This window comes from Channa argus, chromosome 14, assembly GCF_033026475.1.
Source record: "Channa argus isolate prfri chromosome 14, Channa argus male v1.0, whole genome shotgun sequence".
NCBI classification, from domain to species: Eukaryota; Metazoa; Chordata; class Actinopteri; order Anabantiformes; family Channidae; genus Channa; species Channa argus.
The window spans coordinates 867,106-882,899 of NC_090210.1; the positions used below are offsets into that span (position 1 = coordinate 867,106).

General features: G+C 37.0%; 1 protein-coding gene across 2 annotated transcripts in view; it reads right to left on the bottom strand.

Annotated features, from left to right (window-relative positions):
• b4galt2 (UDP-Gal:betaGlcNAc beta 1,4- galactosyltransferase, polypeptide 2) overlaps nt 1-15,794 on the bottom strand; it is a 149,299-nt gene that overhangs the window by 17,356 nt on the left and 116,149 nt on the right. For both annotated transcript variants that reach the window (XM_067475136.1, XM_067475139.1), the window contains exons 5-6: nt 15,347-15,534; nt 7,036-7,158 (exon numbers count right to left, since the gene is read on the bottom strand). In XM_067475136.1, the coding sequence (XP_067331237.1) occupies nt 7,036-7,158; nt 15,347-15,534 (311 nt within the window). The remainder of the gene's footprint in view (nt 1-7,035; nt 7,159-15,346; nt 15,535-15,794) is intronic.

Consider the following 15,794-nt stretch of genomic DNA (forward strand, 5'->3'; position numbering starts at 1 on the left):
GGTTTATTTTCAGTAATAAAACTGTAGAAAATACAGTAAATTAGAACTTACACACAAACAAAGTAATTAAAAGCTTATATAAAGAAAAAATGTTTTTTCTGCAAAAAAAAAAAATGACGAAAAAAAAATACTGTGTAGGTAAGAACTGAAATTGAAGGCAGTATGTATCCAGATTCTGAGAAAGTCAAGGGATTTTGGACATGGTGGACCTGCTTATCTAATGAACCAGAAGAATGTCGGAAATCAATTCTGTGTCCAGAATGTGTTTTAGACCAGGAACAAAATCAAACTGTTATCAATCTGTTATCAACAGATAACATATTGTTATCAACAGATAACAGATTGATCTGGTATCAACAGATAACAGATTGATTTTGTCGGAAATCGGAAACACAATTTTGTTTATTTGTCTGTTATTGGATATGACTGGAATTGAAAGAACTAAAATTTCACAGTTTTCATGAGAGGATAAAAGGCTGTTCTGGTGATACTGCTAATGTTTACATATAAATTCTATTAGCATCAACAAAACTTATTTTACACGCTCAGTAATCTGGTCTGGGACTAAAGAAAGGTGTATATCTGCTGCCTCTGAACTGTTGCAGCAACAGTAGGATTTCAACACTGAAGAAACAACAGTGAAGCGATAGGCACTGCCTTCATGCTTCAACAGTCTTTAAGTAACATGTATGATGGCAAAATCCAACAGAAGACAACTTTTGTTTTCCATAATAAGCTAATGGTGCTTGCAGGAAATCACAAAAGACATTTATGGAGATCGATAAAATGATCCATGATGTACAACAGTGGCAATAAACCACTTGGCTGACCTGTCTCATCCTCATCCATGCTGCTGTTTTTGTCTGCTTCTGCTGCTTCCTTCCATCACCTTCGACTTCACATTGATCACATTATTTAAAAAAATGAATCCAGGTGGGAAAATGTTCAGAAACTGAGGATGTACAAAAAGAAAATATATTGCTTGACCTTGTGACATATACTGTAATGTGTAGCCTTAAACAGTATGTCACCAGTTACCTAAAAATATTGTGTTCTTGACCACTAGTGACAGTAGTAAAGAAGCTGTTGCTTAGTTAACCAGAACACGGAGCAAACTATGCTGCTGTCAAAAACATGCTTGGAGAACGCATATAATTTTTTGCTGTATTGGAACGGCAAATGGTCTGAACTTATACAGTGCCTTTCTACCTATTGGCACTCAAAGCGCTTTACACTGCTTCTTATTCACCCATTCACACTCACAATCACACACACATTCATACACCGATGGGGGAGCTGCTATGCAGCTGGCCAACACTCACCGGGAGCAACTAAGATGGGGTTCAGTGGTTTGCTCAAGGACACTCCAACATGTGACCAGAACTGGGGCTTCTGGTGGACAATCGCTCTACCTTAATAAACTAAAAGTGCTTGGCTTGGCACTTTGACATGTGAGCAGGTGGGGATTGAACCAACAACTGTAAGATTGGGGGACAACCGCTCTACCTTCCTGCGCCACAGTCACCCACATTGCTCTCTCATTGGAAGTGTTTTCAAACACTGTAGTCTGCTTTTACAAGAGAAAGTACTTTTAATGATCTGTTATGGTTATTTTATAAATTAATCATATGTTGCCATGGAAAATAAAAAAATAAAAATAAGGGTGAGGACTACCACAACCTGGAAGTGTGATTGAACTTATCAATGGCTTGTCATTCTCAAAGCGTTAAGCCCAAATTATTCTGATTCCCACACCACACTGACGCTTAAAAACACTTGCAGTTCTTGCTGTGGCTGTATGTGGTGCATGCTCAGGCTCTACTGAAGGGCCCTGCTGGAAGTACACAGAGGAAAAGAAAAGGTAAAGAAAGAAGTGAGTGTGCATGGTGAAGGCTGGTCTAGCTCCCTGGGGAGGGGTTCAGTCCAGTCTTTGCCCAAGGCTACTGCTGCTGAGAAAGGGTGAGATGTGAGAAATAAAACCCTTTGGCTCACTCCTTTTCTCTTTGTTATATCCACCAACTTTTTAGACAGGGGTAGGGGGTGGGAGGACATAGGCACTGGAAGTTGTGTAAGAAGCATGTGTCCTCTCTGCCACAGGCCCAGGCTGCTCAGAGACGCAGGGACAGCTAGTTCCCCCAGGCTGACATGGAACCATTTCAGGCAGTGGCTGTGCCAAGGTCTGTGACATCAAAACCTGCATAAAAAAGGAAATTGCTGGAGGGAAGTAAGAGAGGGGGGATAAGCAAAGGCAAGGAGGACTAGAGAGGGGGGAAACAGAACAGGGAGGGAAGCTGAAGCAGAGTGAAAAAGAGCAATTTAGTCCTTCAGCTGATGCTCCTTTCTCCATGGTATCATTCATAGAATGAGCAGATGGAGGTTCAGTGTCCGGTTCAAGGACTATTTTACTGGACACCAAGCCGATGGACAGATTGGCTGCTAGCAGAGTTTAAACCCATGTCCTACAAAAACCCAGCTACATTATAATGGCAGATGAAAAACAAGGGGTAGATTTTATGGACACCACACAGTTCGATCTATATTGTTTGTTTTGTCAACTGCAATCCCCATCCTCTGCACATGACGACAGCTTGTATTGTCAGAATGCTTTCAGCTCTGAGAATCAGTGTCTTCATCTCAAATAAAACTAACAATAACATTTTTTTCTGCATTGATCCCTAAAGGGGAAATCTATGTTTGGTTGTCTGCTGCTGTAGGACCAAGCAAATGATGTTTTTTCACTTGCATGGAAAATATATTTAGGAATTATATACAGAAGCAATACCGAGAAAACAGACTCTGAGGCTAGACAAGGGCACAAAATGGCTTCGATCTAAATAAAGATGTCAATCAGCATGCTTACAAGCATCTCAGTGTGTTAGCATGCTAACATTTGCTAAGGGGCACTAAAAGCAGGATTCAGCTATGGCTGTTGGAGGTGGTATTATGCAGGATTTTGGTTATATTGCATTTGATCAGATAATGATACTATATAGGGAAATGAAGAAATAAAGTCAATCAAAATTCATCCTCATGATGACATGAGTTTAACAAGTTTCCTGGAAAATATTGACAGATGAAAAAAAAAAAAGAAAAAGAAAAAAGTGAACCTTGTGATGGTGCTAAAAGAAAAGATTCACTCTTTGGGGACCAAAAATGTCTAAAATCCACCCAAGGTGTTATTTTGTTAAGATATTTTTGTCTAGACATAAAAAAGATCAGACTGACAGACAATGACATCCTTGGAGCTATGAACCAGAAATCCACATAAAATAAACTGCAAGATCACGCAAAAGAAGAGAATATGACATATGTTTTGTGTTTTGAATGGCTTTTTCTCTCAGATTAATCTTTGAAAGGCTTTATAACAAGGCTCTTAAAAACAAGTTGACTAAAAAGGCAATGAGCCTAAATACAGCAAGCGACAAGCCTCATTCTCAGCTTTTTATTTGTTATAAGAGTGAAGTTGGGATTTTTATAGTCACAGTTTTAAATGCATAATGAATAAGAAAGGGGGAAGGAATGAGGAGGCACAAGGTGTTATTTTGATGTCAGATTGCACAAAATGAGTTTCACTGCTACTTAAAAAATAAATGCAAAACTTCTACAAATACATATGAGGAAAAAAAGATAACATGCACTGAATAAACACTATGTACTGTTCTGACACTGAGAAAAGATAGTCAGTATATTTCTGAAGCCAGAAAAGTACCAGCACAATAGAATGGAGAGAACTGAAGATAACTCATGTTTTAAGATAAGGTTCTATGTAAAGCCTCTGAAGACTTCACTAAACCAATCACTGTGGCTTATGTTCTCCCCTCTTGTTGTAAGAATGCTTCTCCCAGCAGAAAATCGGCAGCTACAGTGGTGCTTCAGGTGCATTAGGCATATTTTTAGCATGAGAGAGCAAAGTTCCTACTTACATATGCAGCTGAGCTCAGTATTTACTGGTATTTCCGTTTTGGAAATACCAGTTCCGGTTTGGTCTCATTTCAGTTTATTGCAAAAGAGATGATGATAGTTGAATATTTGATAGGTAAATATTTTGCCTCAAAAACTAAAGCAACATCCCAAAAGTGGCAAAGAATAACTACAGATTGTAATATTTGTTACAACCAAATGTTTCAAATATTTTAAACAAAAAATGATAACTTTTAAATTTCACACTCTTCCTGCCTGAGGGCTTTAGAGGTGTTGCTTAAAGGTTTTCAAGTTTGCACTTTCTGAAGAAGACAGTTCACATAAGATACACAATGGAGTCCAATGCTGTCCCAGATTCACATTGGAAAAAAAAATAAAAAGATCAAAATTTACAAAGAAGCTTTTCAGACTGCACAACCTAAATCTCCACTGTCCATCTGCATTTGCAATATGTTGCAACCATTCTACCACAGTCTGCTATAGAAAGAAGTATCTTTTCTGATAGTGGTTGGAAAAAAATACTTTTTTGTGTACACACTTTTTTTCAAACTACGATATCTAAAATACTGTTTTCTTCAGCTGAATTGCTTCGTTTTTTTGTAGAATTTGCATGATTACCGTTATTTATCCATGATGGACACTGGCAATAATGATATTGTCAAAAAGTTTAATCATACTGGATTTTAAAAAATTGTTATTACAGTCTGAAAACCACATGCTGATATTGTATAAGATGAGGAGTAGAGTCGCAACGCAGGTCCCCAAACGGACTAAAACCAAGGGCATACTAGTGGTTACATGGATGTCATCTTCATTTACACCAACAAGATGCCGCATCGATACCATTAAAGCAACTAATCACAGACTATATTTTAGTCTGTTACTGTTTAAATGTTCACTGAGAAGTTTCTGCTTCAACATTTATTTAAGTGGATAGTAAAATATTAAACTTAACCTTTTGAGCACACTATGTACTGACACAATTCACTGAGGTAACTTTGAATTGTAGAAGCCAAAGTTTGAATGATTTACATTTTTTTACTGGGGTTTTAATGATATGCCTGCATATCATCTCACTTCTCACAAGCAGCTGAAATAGCTCAGTTGGAGTGCAGAAAATATCTCGAGGGAAATCTACAGTATCTAATGGACTAGTGCATCTACAATCCAATGCAATGTTAGAGGTTCAACTTTATCCGTCACACACGCACACACACACACACACACACTTATAATACAAACAGTAAATTGCTCATAGATCTCTTTTATCACATCTTGCCAGATGATGGCAAACAAATGTAATCCCCTCAGTACTGTGCTGACTGACACAGGCCATTCTAAAAAACTCAATTTTCAAATACTCTATTTAACTTTTTTTTATAAAATGCTTTTATACTGAGAGGACAAAGATAAGCTTCATAGTATGAGAGTGACAGCAGGACATACACAAAATAATAGCGTATTATAAAATAAAGATGAAGGTCACATTTGGTGTGTAGAGAATGTAGGCCTACCTGTGGTTCCCAGAATTTCCAAAGGTAGATTGGGAGGCAGAGCCTTTAGCTATCAAGCTCCTCTCCTGTGGAACCAGCCCCAAGTTCAGATTCGGGAAGCAAATACTCTATACTTTTAAGTCTAGGCTCAAAACCTTCCTTTTTGATAAAGCTTAAACTTAGTTATAGTTATGCCGCTATATGCTTAGACTGACCCACCCCCCCAATGCACTAAGCTCCTTTCCTCCTCTTGACCCTCTCTCCTCTTCTCTCACCCCACAATTGTCACTACTGTATGACATTAACTATGTGTGTTTTCTACCGGAGTTGTCTTTGTCCTTCTCTATCTCCCTCTCTCTGTCCCTTTCTGCGGGTGTCCACGGGCTTTGAAGCTATATGTTTTCCAGTGTGCAGCTACTGGTCCTACCAACCTGCCCATTGTTTTGTTGTGGCTTTTGTTACCCTTTTTTTCCCCTCTCTTCACTTTCCACTCTCCCCAACCGGTCAAGGCAGATGGCCGCCCACCCTGAGCCTGGTTCTTCTGGAGGTTTCTTCCGTTAAAGGGAGTTATTCCTCTCCACTGTTGCCTAGGGCTTGCTCAAGGGGGAATTGTTGGGTTCTCTCAATACATCCTCATAGTCTTGACTTTATTCTGTAAAGTGCCTCGAGATGACTTTGTTGTGAATTGGTGCTATATAAATAAAGTTGAATTGAACTGAATTGAAAGAACTGTTTTTCTGTGTTGGTGTGTGTAGCTTGTGTTTATAATTAGTGTACTTGAGCCTGTATCTTTGAATACAAATGTAATGTTTATGTGATAGGAATACAATTTCTTTTGAAGCTAATCTAATATGACAACTGGCAATTTCTTCAAAAGTGAAAATCTCAAATGTTTATTTTAGCTGTACAGCAATTATTGATGTGACTGATGTAGGCAATATGTGTAAACGAGGTGATGTCTATGCTATATCTTTAGTTATTGTATTAAGCTTTATGGTTCTTTAGATCCTATAACAACATTTGTTTATTGGTCAAATCATAACTTCACCAGATATTTAAACAATTCTTAGTCCAAAGAACCACCTGAGCAGACATTAATTGAAACTAATGGTCTGGGAAGTAGTTCATTGTATTAAAGCCATTTTCAGTCGTCTTTCTGTATTCCAGGGAAACAGATATTCATTTCCCAAATTTTATTTCAGCTCACTTTCACAGTAATATCATTATTGAACATCAGCAAGTCATTAAAAGCTGACTCAAGTGCTTCAAAAGGTTAATTTATTTGCTAATCATTTTCCTTCTCTGAGCAATTACAATAAATCACCCGCTCCACAAATAACTTCAGTGTCGCTTTCAGTTCAGAGACTTGATTTTGCCACATATTACTGCCACAGTCTGCAGCAGCTGAATCATTTGCATACTTGTGTGTTAATGTGTGTGACTGTGTGTATGAGCTGCAGTTGGTGGTCTGACAAGGATGTTTCTACCAAGAGACTACTCAACGTAACCCTAACAGAAGGTATACATTGGTAATGTTGACAAGTTGTTTGGGTTAGATTCTTTAAACTTCATTTTGAATAAATTAAAAAGCTCATGCTATTCTATTTGTTCCCTATCTTACCTGTTATAGATGTCATCGTCCTCCCCTCCCCAACCCCAGTACTCGTTGGGAAAGCCGTTGATCTTCAGAAACTGCTTTTTACTGAGGCCTGAAACTCCTCCGAAGTAGCCTGCATATGGTAGCCTGCAGGAGAAGAGAAAAGAAGACACAGGTGAGATGAGGGAAGGAAAAATACTGATTACAGTTATAGACGAAGTAGTTTAAGACAAGTGGCAAGAAAGAACTGTATTTCTAAAGATCAACATATTATATTGTATGTATTTTAATTGAATACATCACAACATAAATTGCATAAACAAATTATTTCAAATATGCCTAACTGCTTTAAGAAACAAAGTAATTGTTTGGTTTATGTCCATAACTCTGTATTTGCAAATAGCTTAAGATTTCAGTTGGTAGAGTAAAAAACACTCACCTCAAAGTCAAATGTCATTTATGTTTGTGTAAGGAAAAGAAAGTTTTATCAGATTAAAAAAAAAATGCCATACTCAACCTTCTTTGATACCATTCTTTTAAACACCACAATCGTATTTGAATAAGTACCAATTGCACCTTAAAGTATGTAGTCTCAGTTTGGTGAGCTGAGACTACTACTGCAGCTCGGATGTTGTGGTCAGATTAGAACATCATCTAACATTAATCTGATCTAAGAACAAGGCCTACTCTGCAGATTTTAGTGGAATAGCTCCATAACCAGATGCTCTTTGTATCCTGGGGTGATAATTAGCAAAATCAATGATGCAAGCAGCTAGAAAGAATTAAACTCAAGGTCTGATTTGAATTAGCGACAAAGTACCGTGTCATTTTCCAGTCAAATAGGACCTTTTTCAGGAAAACTTCCTACTCTTTTTCATGTTTCTCTCCAGACACATCTAACCAGAGGAATGATGCATGATCCATTTTGATGTGCACTTTTTCTGTGTGGGGTAAAAAAACAGACTGCAGTGGTAGCCCAGTGGTAAAATATAGAGTTTACCACATAAATGTCTCTACTAACTCTTTCAAATATAGATAATAATTGTAGAAAAATCATATTTAAAGACAGGAAAATGCAACAAGTTTGACAACTTATCTATTGTTTTTGACCACAGTAAGTGTACTTCAGTAGATTTTAAAATGTCCTTTTAAACATATTTTTTTTCTATGTAAAATATTTTGTGTTTGTCTTATTCATGCAATTTCAGGAAAAACAAACAAAAATCTCATGTTGAGTTGTCTGCCTTTTTCAGTTTGTTTTTTTTTCACAGAAAAAGTATTTCTCAAGCAGCCATGGTTGGAAAACATCCATAATGACACCAATTTTTAAGGGTGGTAATCAAAAAGCTATTGGCAACTATTGGTCCATCAGCATACTTCCTGTGATTTCTAAGATGGCAAAAGATGGGTTTCACAGCAACAGTCTAAACAACAGCCCATTCTGCCTTCATTCAATGCAGTTTGGATTGAAAGCTAAACACTTCACACACTGTTAACTGCATTTTCTTGAAAATATTAAACCTCTAAAAGGTTGTTTGAGCTTTCAGACCTGCGAAAAAGGTTCTTTTCGCAAAAAGTCTAATTTCCCAAACCAAGACAAAAAATGGGAGGGTTGTAGCAGGAAATGCATACGACATAAAATGCCAAATTAACGTGCGGAACACGTGTAAGGACCCCTGAAAGGACAAAGCCGAAGGCTGTTGATCGTTTTTTGATGTAAATAAAATTGGGGTTTTATTTTTTTTGTTTTTCAATTCACCACACACAAAAAAACAAAACAGTACAATTCACACAATACAAAACATAACAACAACACAATACTGTCAGCTACAACAAAAAGAAGAGACATATGTTACCTATGTACAGTGTATGTTTGCTTGTGAAGGTGCTTCGGTATTGGAGGATTAAGGATGGGTAGTGAGGATAAGCAGAAAAAGTATAATCACAAGAGAAACGATAGTTGGGGGGGATAGGACTGTATAGGGTAGGAGTATACATACTAAGGCTTTAAACATGTTCTAAGCATATATATTGTATAATAATTATTTTTGATAATGCGAAAACTGATAATACATTCAGATAAATTAGCTAAAACAAAACAAACTAAGGTTTACAAAAACTAAACGAAATCCATAAGAAACAAAACAAGCAAACGAAAACTTTATAGATAAATACAATTTTTTAAAAAGTGGGCGGTGGTAGTGACTAAGTATCTTTTTAGACTGATCCGATCAGAGGAGTTTTTAATGGAGCTCCAGGATGGTCGAGCTGGTGTGTAACATTTTTTGTTCAGGTAACTATGTAGAGTATATTGTTTTCAGCTGATTTTCTCTAGCTCCTAGTTGCCTTCAATCCTAATGGGTGAGGGGTGGCTCACTGCTTGTTTCCCTTCTGAAAAAGCTCCCAAACCCTGAGGAGGGGGCCTGATTATTAGGGTGAACAGAGGAGAAGTATGGAGATCTAGAAGTTTAGTGACCCATACTGTCCCACCCATAGCAACCCCAAGGTACGAAGAAAATAGTATAGCATGTACATGTCCGTATATACATTAAAGTACATACACATATATACACATGCATAATAATAATAATAATAATAATAATAGTTGTATTATTATAGCAAAAAGAAATAAAATAATAACAATGTTAATAATAATAACAATAATAATAATGATGATAATAATAATATTAACAAATAGGCTGATAACACCATTAGCAATAATAGAAAGGATACAAAGCATAATATAATAATATAATGATGAAATAATGATAGTGTTTAGAGAACAAAAAAGGAAAAAGAAAGCTACAGCTAATAATAATAATAACAACAACAATTTATTTATTTATTTTTTGTCTGTTTGGTCCTTGCCCGCATGTTGATTTGGCACAGTTTGGCACAGCCTTTATGCCGGATGCCCTTCCTGATGCAACCCTCCCAGTTTCTACTGGGCTTGGACCTGCATTGCACAGCTGGGGATGGGAATGGGCTGTTAGGGGAAACTTCAACATATAGTTGGGCCCGGGTATCAAACCACTTACCCTGTGGTCTGTGGAAGACTGCCTTACCACCTGTGCTACAGCCACGCCTTTAATAATAATCGTTTACTACTGTTATTAATAATACCGTTGGATATAAATAAGATAATATTATTTAAAAAAGGATCATGACTAGTCAAATTTTTTGTTTTAGAAGGCAAAAAAATAAATAATCACTGGAACATGGTTCAACTAGGCTTCGCTGTATTTATTATCAGTTTTTCCAAATACCATTGCTTCTTATTGCCATTGAATTTCTTCAGATGGGGTCATTTTCTTCCTCTTTATATCTCCATTAAATGTGAATGTTTTAAACTACTTTATAGCCAAACAAAAGATAAATAACCAGTGCTATCCACTGTAACTGACCGCATAGACCACAAGAAGATCACCTTGACCTTTTGAAATGTAATGTTGATAATCAGACCTTTTATTGCATCTGTTATGATTTATTCTGTACACAGTTTTTTTTTCCTAACTGTCCTGCTCTTGTAGCAGGCACCCACTGCTACCCTAACTCCACCTACCATGAGAAGGCTCAAGACTCCTCACTTTACCGGCGCTTTGCCAGAATCTGCTTTATACTCAGTAATGCCATCTTTGGAGCATTGGTCTGTGTAAAATTGTATTATAAATCATGTTCAATGCGTATTTTATAAATCTTTTCTACTTGAAGTAAATATTAGAAATATTTTGTCTAAATTCAGACAAAATCGAAATAATTATATTTGGGCTTAAAATATGGGAAATATGAGAAAAATATGAAAAATATGCTGTCTAAAAATATAGTTATGTACCTATAGTTATGGCCTCCAGTACTGCTGTGTAGAACCTTGGAGTTGTCTTTTACCAGGATTTGTCCTTGTAACCTTGCACATAAAACAAATCTCTAAAACAGCTGTCTTCAACCTACAGAACATTGGTAAAATTAGGGGAATCCTGTCTCAAAGTGATGCTGAAAAACTAGTCAATGCATTTGCTAGGCACTTCTAGATTGGACTACTGAAATTCTTTACTTTTTAGGTGTCCTAATAACTCCCTAAAAAGCCTCCACTGTTGCCTATGGCATGCTCAAGGGGGATTTGGGTTTCCTCTACATACATACTACATACTACAAGTCTTGACTTTATTATGCAAAGTGCCTTGAGATTATGTTGTTGTAAATTGGCACTATATAGAAAAAGTTGAATTGAATTAAATGGAATTGGTGTGTTTTTCATAAAAAGATTCATTGCAACCCTGACTTTCACTTTTAAAATGTTACCTAATGTCTCTAAATTAAAATATCTTGGTATATTTGCTTCAGGCGAGGGGGGCTGAAGACTACGCCAGTGTTAGGTAGGGTACACCTTGGACAGGTCACGAGTCTATCTCAAGGCCAACATAGAGAGACACACACACAGACAGACAACCACGGCAATATAATATTCTAAAGTGTAATACTTTGAAGCGGGAAAGCACGAGATTCTCAAGTGTCTTGAAAGCTTGTTAATCTGCAGTTGTTCATGAATCCTGGACTGCAGTGTTACATTATGTGAATCATTAAGAGAACTTGTGGTTTTCATACAAGGCTTGAAGAGATGGATCGCAATTTACTTTTGAATAACCTCTTTGCAATCAGATCTTTTCCTAATGTGTCTCGGATGATTTTTTTAAGTACATAATTTATGGGTGCTTTTTGCAGTAAGTGGATAATCCACGTCCATATATAATCTACTCAAGACACATTAGAGGGCTGGGTGTATAAATAGAAGAGCCACAGCAATCATGTACAGACACTTGTTTATCCAGTAAACAGGCAACAAACACTCTCCACCCATGTTCTTCTCTCTGTGTTGTTGTATGAATGAATGAATGAATGAAAAAAGGACAAGCAAAGATGAGACAAGGAAATACAAGGAAGATAAAAGAGACAAGAAGAGTGGTGGTCAGAACAATAAAATAATGCAAGATGTACTGTGCCAGCCATATAGTTGTGAGAAAGAGTAATTGTTTGCACTGTTTGCAATTTCCTGGTTTTCTGCAAAAAATGGTCATGAAATGTGATCTAATCTTCACCAAAGTAAAAATATCAATAAACCAATGGTTCTAACCATATTGACATACAAACAGTCATGATTTTTTTGGGAGAACAATAGCTTCCTGCTTGTCCTGTCATGGATACCATGCCTGCTAAGAGATTTGCATGCAGTTGACTCATGAAACTCCAATTTATCCTTTGAAACTTTAGTTGTTACTCTAGAGTGCTTTTTCTCTTTTTCTTTCACTTTATTGAGTTGTCTGCATTGTGCCTGTGACATTGCACACTAACATCTCAATTCATAGACAATATGTCTAACTGTGAAAGTATTTGAGATTACTCTGTAATTGTTTCCAGCTACATGCAAATCATTAACCCTTGATCGTAGGTCTTCAGTTTATGCTGCTTGTAAATAGCACAACGACATGTCTGACATGTTATAAGTCAGTATGGCTCTAAGCCAGAACCCTATTGTTGTTTCTTTGATTGGACTACAGGTTTGCTAACACTTGACTCAAATTGATATTTAGTGACACCAGAAGCCTTGTGTTGCAATAAATTTTTTAGCTAGCATTACGTATGTTCAATGGGTGTGTTCAATAAAAACATTAAAGAACCTGACAACCTGACCTGACAGCTGAAATATTGTGTTTGTTTATTTTTGTGACTTTGGTGAGAATATACAGGGCCTGTAAAAAGTATTCACCCCCTTGCATGTTTCATACTTTTATTTACATTATAAATCAATCATTGTCAATATAAGTTGGGTCAATGGGTCAATATAAGTTGGTTTCTACAAAGTAATGTAATGTTGTAGCATATATATGTCCGACATATCCTTGAATATATTACCAATTCTAGTCTGAACAGAGACATGAGCATGTTCAGTATCAGTGCTCTTCCATCACATTTGCAACATAAATTGGATATTTAATTGCGATGGTTAAGGGTAGAAGATGTGGTTTGGGAATGAAGAGTTTCACTGAACGTCCTCACAACCATAGAAAGACAGCTGTCTGTTTGTGTGGGTAAACATGGGACAATACAGGATTTCTTTTTCTTCTTGTCAAATATTGTGAGATTAGTAAAATGACACATACATTCAACTGGGAGTGTCATGACATTCATCTGGAGTGTAACAAGAGGGTGATGTATACATGTACGTGTGTGTACATGTGAGTAAATTCTAGAAAGTATGTTGTTGTTGACAGCTTCACGTTTAAAGATGACAAGAAGAAACTAATGAGCCCATATGTTTCATTAAGGGTTTTCCTAGCTACAATATGGTGAACCATCCTGAAAGGATGATAATGCCTCAAGAGTCTCCAGTTATTCTTTATAAAAATGGAAGGACAACAATAACTGTTTGTAAGTTGATTCGACCCAATTTGACCTTTGCAGTCTATTGTCTATAATAACAGGATTTTTTGCATAAGCAAATAATGACAATCACCTCTGTGACCCTCCAACCTTTAAACAAAGTGTCATGAAACTATTTGAAGTCTTTCCCTATTCATTGTAAATATATAGTGTTTGTTCTAGCTCTGCCTAACACATAGTACTGTACTTGTTGCCAGATAGCATTAGCTTATTGAACACTCTATCAGAGAACTGCTGAGGATTTCCAGTAGGTCAACGCTTGTGGACTGAAGGATCCAGGACAGTTAGGTCGAATTCACTGGCCATGCAGGCCGTTAATCAATGTATGCAGTGTTTTTAGATAATTGAGGGCAGATGTGTTATCATTATGCAAATTGGCACAACTAAAACAGGACATAACAATTTGATGTTGGCTGTTACAGTGCAGTTACTGTAATTGTGGATACTATTTATGCAGAAGATGCTGTCCCTCACCAAAGATTTTTGACTTGACACTCAACTAAAAACAAAACAAAACCCAGCCCTGGAATGTGTCTCACTTGGTGTGGCAATTCTTTAAAACACCATCTAATATATTTTCTAATTCAGTATGTTTTTAGCAGCTTTTAACACCATTTCTATTGCACCCTTCTATAAAATAATTGCTTTGTTCTTCTACTACGGTTATGTACATCCATGATATTTTCATAGCCGTTTCTTAGCCCACAATACTCAATCATACAGAAATGAACCTCTCTGAGCATTATCGTCCAAGGTTTCATCTCTTTTACTTTTTTCAGAATTTTGTTTTTGTTTCTTCATTGTAGGGGGTCTATATTGCTGGTTAAGATTACTTTAATATGTTTCAAAAGGACCTGCCTTTGTTAAAAATATCCTCTCATTCTGTTCAGTGAATAATTGTTAATCACTTACTTTCATTTACTGGACACTTTTATCTCTGTCTAATGTTTTTTATTTTCTTATCTGTGTTAGAGAGCAGCACAGTGGAGCAGTGATTAGCGCTGCTACCTCACAGCTAGAAAGTTGGACGCTTGTGCTCCGGCCGTGTGGCTTTTGCATGTTCTCGCTGTGCTTGTGTTGGTTTTCTCTGGAAACTCCAGTTTCCTCCCACATTCCAAAAACAAGCATATTAGCTTAACTGGTGAATCTAAAATTGCACGTAGGTGTGAATATGAGTATGAATGGTTGTCTGTCTGTGTATGTCTCTCCGTGGCCCTGTGATAGACTGGCGATCTGTCCAGGGTGTAACCTGCCTCTTGCCCAATGACAGTTGGCGTAGGCCCTCCCGCGACCCATATAGGATAAGGGGTGATAAATATTGGATGGACGGATATCTGTGAAAGAAACTGATACACACTTTAATCACTCTACAAAATCTCATTGTTTCATATAGTTTTCATCTATGTGTTCTTTGTTTCTCCATGTGATGGATGACATTTTTTTCTAATCAGTGAATTTATCACCAACCATGGTTCAGGATAGGTCCTCACTGGAATCAAATATGAAAAACACAACAGTTTCCTTCTTTGTATAACTCGTTCATGCTACGGAAAAGGTAACAGCATCAGCTTAGTTCATAGAGGTTGGTCAGTGGGATTTTTCACTTGTTTGGTTAAGACTTCTTAATAAAACTGTGCATCACATTTTCAGTTTGACCAAAACATCACTGGCAGAATTGAACCGTGGTGAATTTTTATGTTAATGTAGGTGACAGATAGTATAATAACGTTAAGTATAATGAGGTGTGCTAAATATTGCTCTATCAAGTGTCTGTCAGGACTGAAAGACTCAAGTAAGACTTTACTGTCAGACATGTAAAGACTCAAGCCAAATCTAAAATTACTTTTCATTAGACCAACTCAATCTGCATAAAATCACTTCCTGAACATCATTGCCTCACCTGAAGCCAAACTTGTCCATGGCGATGGCAAAGTGTCTCGGCTGGTCGTAGCAGTGGTAGAGGTTGCGGTCATCCATTGGGATCAGATCCACATCACTAAAGATGAAGCAGTCGTACTCTGCATCCTTTAAAGCCTCTGTGTAGCCAACATTCAACAACTTGGCACGGTTAAATGTGTCCTCACCCAGCTGCAAGAAAACACACAAGGAGAGCAGATTACATAGTGTAGCTATTTAGCCAGAGGTTCGGTGTAAAAAATGTTTAATAACTTGGAGCAGCTACTAAATCAATATGTTATTACTATGTTCAATTAACTGGATGACAGATTAATCCGGAGTAATGTAATGTGTTTATTGCCCCCCAAAAAAACAGATCCTTGAAACTGTAAAACCCATGCGCTAAAAGACATTTTTCAAATGTGGGTGAACTATATATTTCATATATAAAA